General features: G+C 67.0%; 1 protein-coding gene across 1 annotated transcript; it reads right to left on the bottom strand.

The window, feature by feature from the left end:
* Positions 1–228: 228 nt before the first annotated feature.
* TMC6 (transmembrane channel-like 6) lies at positions 229–8,315 on the bottom strand. Its single transcript, XM_004693413.2, has 16 exons — positions 7,517–8,315; positions 7,352–7,448; positions 6,995–7,252; positions 6,612–6,802; positions 6,014–6,158; positions 5,626–5,781; positions 3,643–3,794; positions 3,477–3,558; positions 3,216–3,313; positions 2,711–2,806; positions 2,419–2,494; positions 2,024–2,157; positions 1,767–1,943; positions 1,545–1,623; positions 986–1,053; positions 229–528 (listed from the first exon to the last, which is right to left on the bottom strand). The coding sequence occupies exons 1-16, from the start codon at positions 7,648–7,650 to the stop codon at positions 462–464; spliced, it is 2,010 nt and encodes a 669-aa protein (XP_004693470.2). The 5' UTR covers positions 7,651–8,315; the 3' UTR covers positions 229–461.
* Between the last annotated feature and the right edge of the window lie 56 nt (positions 8,316–8,371).

The following is an 8,371-nucleotide window of genomic DNA, read 5'->3' on the forward strand; positions in this document are numbered from 1 at the left end:
CCGTCACCAGTCATCTGGGACTCGGCCAGCAGAGGGAGCAGCAGAGGGAGCAGCAGAGGCGCCCAGGCCCTCCAAGCTGCACTTGGGGCGCCCCTTAGAGGTGTCGCCAGGCTTTCAGGGGGCCTGGGGGCCTTGGAGGGGCCATAGGAGAGAGGTCTGGCAGAGCCAAAGGAGAAACAGGAGGGTGTGCAGGGACTCAGGGTCCCGGAGAGGGATGGGAGCACGGGCTCCCGTTCTGCAAAACACTTTTAATTGGAATAAATAACGTAGCGGGGAGCGCCCCGGGCGCCCGTCGCGCATCCTCTGGCTGCAGCGTGTGTGGGCTGCAGAGTCCCGCGCCTCCTCCGTGTCCCAGGCAGGTCACCGGGGGCCGCCCAGGCAGGCCAGCCTGCCTCGGGCCATCTCTCCAGGGGGCCCGGCACAGGGCCCGGCAGTGTGCCAAACAGGAACGCCGGGCCATCCTAGCGGGCACCCAGCACGTCGGCGAGCGCGTCCTGGGGCGGCTCGGCGGCCTGGGTCCTGCCAGCCCTGTCAGAAAGGGCGTCAGCCAGGGCGCCCCGGCCACCGCAGCCTCCCGCGGCCAGGAGGCTCTGCTGGGTCTGGCCGCCCGGGCGGGGTCCTGGCTCAGACCTGCAGGCCCCAACCTGCCCCCCCAGGCCTCTCCCTGGCCGGGCTCGACCACAGCCGGCTGAGTGGAGGGCTGGTGGCACAGGGTGGGCGACGGCCCGGGGAGCGATCTCGGGGCAGCAGGAGGGGGGAGGGCCTGAGGACGGCCGGCGCCTGACCGGCCCAGCCAGCCCTGCCCTGAGTGCAGCTGTTTCCTTCTGTCGCCAAAATGAAAAGCTTCCCCCTCCCCAAGTGACCCCAGCGCCTGGCGAGGGGGTGGGGGAGGGCAGGCAGGGGACTCTCGAGGTTAGGGGCCTCCGCGGCACAGGTCTCCCCGGGGCCAGCCGCTGTCCGCCCAGGGCCCTCCCCCTCTGCTCACCTGCCCCTCTCCTTCCTCTGGTAGACGGAGTGAAGCTTGTTGATTAAGAAGATTTTGTCCTCCCCCTCCTAGAAGGCCAGAACACACCGGCTGAGAGAGCAGTGGTCCATGTGCTGACCCCCAGTACGGCCTGCTTTGGTGGCGCTCGGGGAGCGCCTGGGGGCTGACCGTCACGAGCGCAAAACGTTTAGGGGGACACCCAGAACAGGGCAGGCCAAGCGGGGGCCCCGGGCGGAGCCGAGCTTCTTAGCAGCAAAGGTGAAAAGGGAAACGGGGCCGCCGGGCTCCCCAGAGCCAGCGTGGAGGGTCGCGCCCCTCGGACCTCGGGCGACACCGCCCGCGTCGGGTCACCTGACAGCAGCTCTCACCTGCCTGCCTCCTTCAACCCCCCGTGCCACTAACTGGCAGCGTCCACGTGGAGCTGGGCCCGGGGCAGCGCCCTCCGCACGGCGACGGCGCCCGCAGGTGAGGCGGCCAGGCCCGAGCAGGCGAGCCAGCGGCGGGGGGCGCCCCGCGGGGCCTGGCGCCCTTCCAGAGCCCGGGGCGCCTGGGCACTCACGTTGCTGATCTGCTCCTTGAGGATGGAGATGACCTTGCGCTGGCCCTTCACCACCTGGATGTGGAGGTAGATCACGGCCCTGCGGGAGACGGCAGTCAAGCGGGGACCCTACCTTCCACGAGAATTTCTGGCGGGCTGGCTCTGGGACAGGACCTTCAGCTCAGGAGGGCGGCCAACACGGGGGGGGGGGGGGGGGCGGCCCCAGCCCCGCCGCCCACGCACATGAGCAGGGCGGACGCCAGGTAGATGGGGAAGGTGCTCTCCACCAGGTGCCGGTGGGCCCAGGGCAGCCAGGACACGCTGGGGCCCGCCTGCTCCAGCTGGCGCACCCACGCCCTGCCCGCCTCGTACATGGTGTCCAGGGTCCGGAAGGGGCCGCAGGTGCTGGACGGCTTCACCCTGCGGCGGACAGCGGCTTGACCCCTCCGCCCGGCATCCCGCCCCCGGCCCGGCCCGGGCCCGCCCGGCCGGCCACTCACTGCCACATGGCGTAGCACAGGAAGAGGGCGGCCCCCAGGAAGGAGGGGCAGCACAGCAGCGAGACGAAGACGGTGCTCATGTGCGACGCCAGCCAGGGCCTCCGCGGCGCCCGGCAGTTGGCCATCAGGCTGGTCTGGGGACGGAGGCTCCGCTCTGCCACCGGCCCCGGCCTCCGAGGGGCAGGGCGAGGCGGCCAGAGAGCGCCCAGCCCCCAGCACCCCGGCCCAGGCCCGGACGCCTGGCTCTTTCCCAGGCGCCTCCTGCGGGGGGGTCAGGGCGGCTGCCCCCCAGCAACCAGTGCCCAAGGGTGCCCGTGGGGACCGTGGGTCGCTCCCTGTCCCTCGGGTGCAGCCCTGCTGCGCCCCTGGGCACCCCGGGCCGGCGGCACCCTCACCTTCTTGATGTAGAAGAGCAGCAGCAGCTTGATGATCTGCAAGGCAGGCAGGAGGGGTGCAAAGAGGACCCCCAGCCTGGGCGGGTGGGGGCCGCAGTTCAGAGGCTGGGGCGGGCCCCTCGCTGTGCCCGCCCTGAGGCCGGGTGGGTTCAGGCCCGGGGAAGGGCGCAGAGGGGCGGGAGCGGCCTGAGGCCCCAGGAGGTGGGGCGTCCCCCTGTGGGAGCCCAGGGCCTTGCTGGTAAGGCCCGGCCGGGGCTCAGCCTGCGCCCGCTTCAAGCCGGGGAGCGCTCACCAGGCCAGCGTCTGCCCGTAAATCAGCTCCAGCACGTTCCGGGCGATGTCAAACTCGGGCTTCCACCTCTGCTTAAGCTTCTTCTCGGAGATGAGCCTGTGCCCAGGGCCCTGAGGTCACACGGGCGGCCGAGCCCAGATGCCCTCGTGTCCACCCCGCAGGCAGGAGGGGCTAGGTCTGCTCCTGGCGAGAGGCCCTGGCCACCACGGAGCCTCCTGCCCCGCACTTTACTGCTTTGACGCCTCCGTTTATCGCCATTATTAAGTCACATATTATCAACGAAGCCCAAAGGGGAAGAGACCCCGCAGGGCGCGGCCCGCGACACGCCCAGGCCCGGCTCGCCTCCTGCCCTCTCCCCTGACCGCACAGACCGGCCGCGCACTCCTGACCGCCCCGCCCGGCCTACAGCGAGGCCCCTCCAGCCGTTGGCCTTTGGTGGTCAAGGGGACCGAGGGCCTGGAGCTGCCTGCGCCCTCCCAGCGACCCCGGCTCCGCCCGGCCTCACCGCCACAGGAGCTCCCCACACAGCGTGTCCAGCAGCGTGAAGATGAAGTCCATCACCATGAGCCGGTACAGCTCTTGGCCCACGAAGTCCTCCCAGCACTAGATGACAGAGTCTCAGCCCCAACACCAGCCCGCGCCCCAGCAGGGCCCCCGCCTGCCTCCAGGCCGACTGTGCCGCGGCCTTCACCCCCACACCCACCCTGGGCCGGGGGGGCCCTCTGCAGGCGGCCTCAGGCCCCCGGCTGCCCAGGCCTGCCCTCACCTGGTCCCTCAGGGTGGACGCCCTGCGGCCCAGCCAGTGGTAGCAAAGAACCCCCAGGATGACCATCTTGAGGATGAGGTTCCTGCGGAGGGCAGGGTGCGATGCTGGGGGAGGGGCCGCGCAGCAGCTGCACCCCAGGACGCCCTCCTGCCCACCTGCTGCGCACCTGCAGATGGCCACGTACACCTCCAGCACGGGGGAGTCACGCCGCTCCAGGGCAGCCAGGCCACGGTACAGGTAGGGGACCCCCAGGTTGAGCAGGCTGACCACCAGGGGCAGGGCCAGCTGGGCCCCCTCCCTCTCGGCAGACACCGGGCTCTGACGGGGGGCAGCAGTCAGCACAGGGCCCCATCAACGCAGCCAGGTCCACTGATGGGTCCCAGGCAGAGGGCGGGAGGACTGAGGGAGGGGGTCCCCGGTGGGGGTGGGAAAGGGGCGGGAGGACTGAAGGGGGCCGGGGGGGCAGGGCAGAAGGACTGGGGGGTGAGGGCAGGAGGAGCAGACAGCACTGGCAGGCAGCACCCCTTTCCCCTGAGGCAGGGCCACCAGAAGCCTCATGTTCAAACCACACAGGAAAAGGGGGGGCAGGGAACAGTGGGTGGTAAAAACAGAATGACAAAAGAGAGAGAGAGAAACATCCCAGAAAGGAAACTTCAGGCCAGTGTCTCTGGTGAACACGGACGTGAAAAACACAGCACACTGAATTCAGCAACAGTGCAAGGACCACACACCACAGCCACATGGGAGCACTCCAGGGCCAGGGCGCCTGCACAGCAGCCAGCTGGGGGATGCGCTCCCGTCAACAAAAGGGAGGAAAGCGTGAGGTCACAACAGGTGCGGGAAAGCACCTGCCCAGAGAGAGCAGCACTCTGACAAGACTCAGCGAAATAAGACAGGAGGATCACGCCCCCGCAAACGGCCATATTAGCAAACCCACAGCCAACATCACGCTCGCGAGACACGTTGAAGGTCCTTCCTTAAGACAGGACAAGGCAAGGCTGTACACTCTCACCACTTTAACTTGATGTTAGAGACTTTGGCTGGAGTGATTCACGAGAAATGAAAGGAATCCAGATGGGGAGAAAGAGGAAACTATCACTATTTGCAGACATTGTGGATAACATATATAGAAGACCCTAGAGACCCCTCAAAAAAAAAAAAAAGATTATCAGAAACAACAAAAGCTATAAAGTGGTAGCTACAGAGTTAATACCCAAAAAAAAATTGTTGCATTCTGACATGCAGATAATGAGCAAGAAGAAAAAGAAACTAAGAAAATAGCCCCCTCTACAAAAAAAAAGGGAAAGAATTATACACCTAAAAATAAATTTAACAAAGGAGATGAAAAGTCTATAAAACAGAAACATTAAGACACTGATAAAAGATAAATGACAAGTCACAAAGAGATGGGGAGATATCCCATTTCCATGGACGGGGCCAATTGACTGGGTACCCAAAGAAATACCGAGATTCAGTGGAATCTGTCAAAATTTCTGTATTTTTCAACTAGAAAACTAGATAGAACAAAAAATAGAACTAGATAGAACAAAAAATAGAACTAGATAGAACAAAAAATAGAACTAGATAGAACAAAAAATACTAACATGGATATAGAAACAAAAAAGACCACAAGTGATTTAAACAATTTTGAGGAAAAAAAAAATGGAGGCACCATGTTATCAGATTTCAAACTATGTTCTGAAGCCACAGTAAATTAAACAGTATGGTGCTGAAATGAAAACAGACGCATGGATCAATGGGATAGAATCGCGCGTCCAGGAAAAGTCCACACATATAGCAACACTTAATTTATGACGGAGACATGACCACCAGGAAGAAAGGAAAATCTCCCAGCAAATGGTGTTGGGGACACTGGACAGGCACAAGCAGAAGGACACCAGCCCACTAACTCCACACACAAGTCAGTCCCGAAAGATGGACCCTCAGTGGACACTGGGGACGGAAACGAGGTCAGCAGAGGGGGAGGGGAGGCCAGGCTGGAGGGATGCGATGCATGCTGTGGGTGCTTTGTGGTTTGTGAAGACAACAGGGGACAGTTTGAGACACCAAGCGAGAGCGAGGGGTTCCAGCCAGCAGACAGGACCCTGGGTGCCCGGGGAAGGAAGCCGGCGTCTGCTCCCGCCCGTACCTTGACCATGAACTCGGAGAAGGTGTAGACGGCCAGGGTGCAGCCCAGCGTGGCCCCCAGGCTCAGCAGCCACACGAGCCCCAGCACGGCCGCCTGCCGCAGCCTCCCGCACAGGCTCTGGCGGCCCTGGCGCAGCTGCCGCGGGGCCAGCAGCTCCTGCGGGGACAGGGAGCCCGTCACGGCTCCCACAGACATACACAGGGGCTGACCTCCCCCAGGGCGCGAGAGGCGGGGCCACCCCAGTGGGCTCGCCTGTGCCTGCCCCCTGTGGTCTCGGCCAAGGGCTCGCCCCGGTTTCCTCACTCGCAGCACAAAGCTGACCATCCTTCCCCGAGTCGCCGCCCTTGGGGGACACGGGGGGCCGGGGGTGGCCGTCTGCAGGGCTCACCTTGAGGTGCGTCCGGATGGTGTCCTGCTGGAGGCGGGAAGCCCACTTCTGGGTCACCTTGTAGTCCCAGGAGCAGAAAACGGTGATGGCGTGGACCCCTAGGGTGCTGCCGACCCGGTAGCTCTCCCCGAAAGAGTGGGACATGCTGGGGGCAGAGCCGGGCAGGGTGAGGCGCTCAGGGCCACAGCCCAGGGGAGACAGCGAGGCCCCTGGCGGGCAGCAGGTCGCCCGCTGCCCTGCCCTGCAGGACCGCACTGCCTCAGGAGGGCGCTCGCCCTCGCCCGCGCCTGCCAGCAGCCCCGCCCGGCTCAGACGCGGCTCCGCCCCCCCAGCATCTCTCAAACACCCACTCTTAACCTCCCCATAGGGGACCCCGCCGGCGGCTTCTCCCAAGCAGTGAGCCCTGGACAGGCACCCCAGGCCCGAGCCCCAGCCCCTCCGCCTTCCCCCCGGAGGGCGTCCTCAGCGATGCCTGCCTGCCTGTCCCAAGCCGGGCCTCCGGGGTTGGGGGCGCCGAGAGAGACGGGGCGGGAGGCAGGGGCGAGTGGAGGGGGCGGCGGGCGGCGGCCGGAGCCGGCTTGCTGGGATCGGCGCCCACCTGTACACCAGGGTGATGCAGGTGACGAAGAAGGCGGCGCCCACGGTGAAGAGGTAGGCCAGGGGCATGTTGTAGGGCACGCCCCGGGCCTCGGGGGTGCACGGGCCGCCCGGCGGGGCCGCGGCGCAGGGCTGGCTGAGCGTGGCGTTGCTGTAGTAGCCGTAGTACAGCAGGGTGTGCGTGAAGCGGCCCTGCGCCGAGGAGGCCACGGGTCAGGGGCACCCCCGCCCCCGCCAGCAGGGGTGCGGGGCAGGGCGGGGAAACAGCGGCAAAGGCCCGGGCACCCGCCCCGGCCCGTTGACCCGGAGCTGGGAGGCACGGGGCAGGCGTGGGCAGGGCACTGGGAGGTGGACGCGACCCCGCCCGGCCACCCCAGGCCTCACCCCGCCCGTGAGGAGCTCCAGGCCCGTGAAGGGGGGGCGGGGCCCCGGGGGCGCAGGCGGGAAGGCGGCCTGCACCCCCACGATGAAGGCCAGCAGGGGCAGCAGCAGGAGGACGTTGAAGGCCAGCAGCGTCTTGAGGAAGAGGAAGTAGGAGAGCACGCTCGAGCCGAACTGGGCCCCGATCCGCTTCAGGGCGTAGCGCCAGGGGGCCAGGGCCTGCAGCGCCCCCAGCAGCGCGAGCCCCAGGCTGTGCAGGGCCTGCGGGACGGGGGGCTGAAGCAGGCCGGCCAGCCCCAGCCGTGGGGCGAGCCCCCCCGGCAGGGAGGGGTGGCCGGCCTGCAGCCCCGAGGCCCTCACCAGGGTGCAGGCCAGCTGGAGCCGGCTGCAGCAGGAAGGTGGCCCGCGGCGGTCCCGCCGGCCCCCCGGCCTCCCGCTCAGCTTCCGGCTCTCCTCCCTGCGGACAGAGGCCCAGTCGGTGCCCGCCGGGCCGGCGGCCGGGCCCTGGGTGGGGGCGGCACTGACCGCAGGCGGCGCTTCTCGGCCAGGTTCAAGGGCATGCCCCGAAGCATGCGCTCGCGCTGGGCCTCCGGCAGGTCCCCGAGCTCCTTCGCCAGCAGGAGCTGCTTCTCTGCAGGGAGGAACAGGGGTGCGGCCATCGCCCAGCCCCCGCCCCACTGTCCCACACCCGCCTCCTCACCCACCTTTGCCGGGGCCCGGGGGGCCCCGTCCACGTCACGCTGCCAGAGTCCTCCCAGGCCCACCCCAGGGGGTCTCCCGGGACCCCCATGGCCCCAAGCCCTCTCCCCTAGAATGGAGGGACCCAGCCCCCCATCACACCAGCCTGGCTGTGGGGCGAGGGGGGAGGCAGGGGCCTGAGATCCACCGTGGCTCCTTTCTCTCCACAACCACACCGGAGGGGTGCATTCGTGACCCCAGTTTTGCGGATAAAAATGGCTCTCAGAAAGCCAGCACTGGCCAGGCTGACAGCCACAGCGGCCGGCCCCGGCCCTGGGGCCACCCTGTGATGCCCCTCGCCCAGCAGGCGACCTTGGGTGGACACAGGCAGGCCCCAGGGATGCCCAGCTCGGGAGGGAGGGCTGGGCGCAAGGGAACACGGAGGCGGCTGGCAGGCGCCCGCGCACTGAGCCCCGAGACCGCCTGGCGTGAGGGCGAGCTGTGGTGCCAGCCCCCCGCCTCACCCCTCCGCGCTGCCCTGCAGCTCAGAACGCCAGACGTGCCCGCGGCACGGGGCCTTCGCCAGTGCCAGCCAGTGTCACTTCCTCCAGGCGGCGCCGGGTCCTCGGGCCGCCCCGGAGCCTTCCAAGAGCCCTGACCTGGGCTCGGCGCTGCGTGGCCGTCCCAAGCCCCTCACGAGCC

Source organism: Condylura cristata, unplaced genomic scaffold (genome assembly GCF_000260355.1).
Source record: "Condylura cristata isolate star-nosed mole 26May11 unplaced genomic scaffold, ConCri1.0 scaffold00038, whole genome shotgun sequence".
NCBI lineage: Eukaryota > Metazoa > Chordata > Mammalia > Eulipotyphla > Talpidae > Condylura > Condylura cristata.

Bases quoted from the DNA above. Each gene is read 5' to 3' on its own strand.
- TMC6 (XM_004693413.2), bottom strand. From the start codon at position 7,650: ATGGCCGCACCCCTGTTCCTCCCTGCAGAGAAGCAGCTCCTGCTGGCG. The intron at 3,314-3,476 runs GTGAGGGCAGGC...TCTGTCATCTAG, and splicing joins CGTCCACCCTGAGGGACCAG to TGCTGGGAGGACTTCGTGGG. The intron at 1,054-1,544 runs GTGAGTGCCCAG...CTGGCCTTCTAG, and splicing joins TCAAGGAGCAGATCAGCAAC to GAGGGGGAGGACAAAATCTT.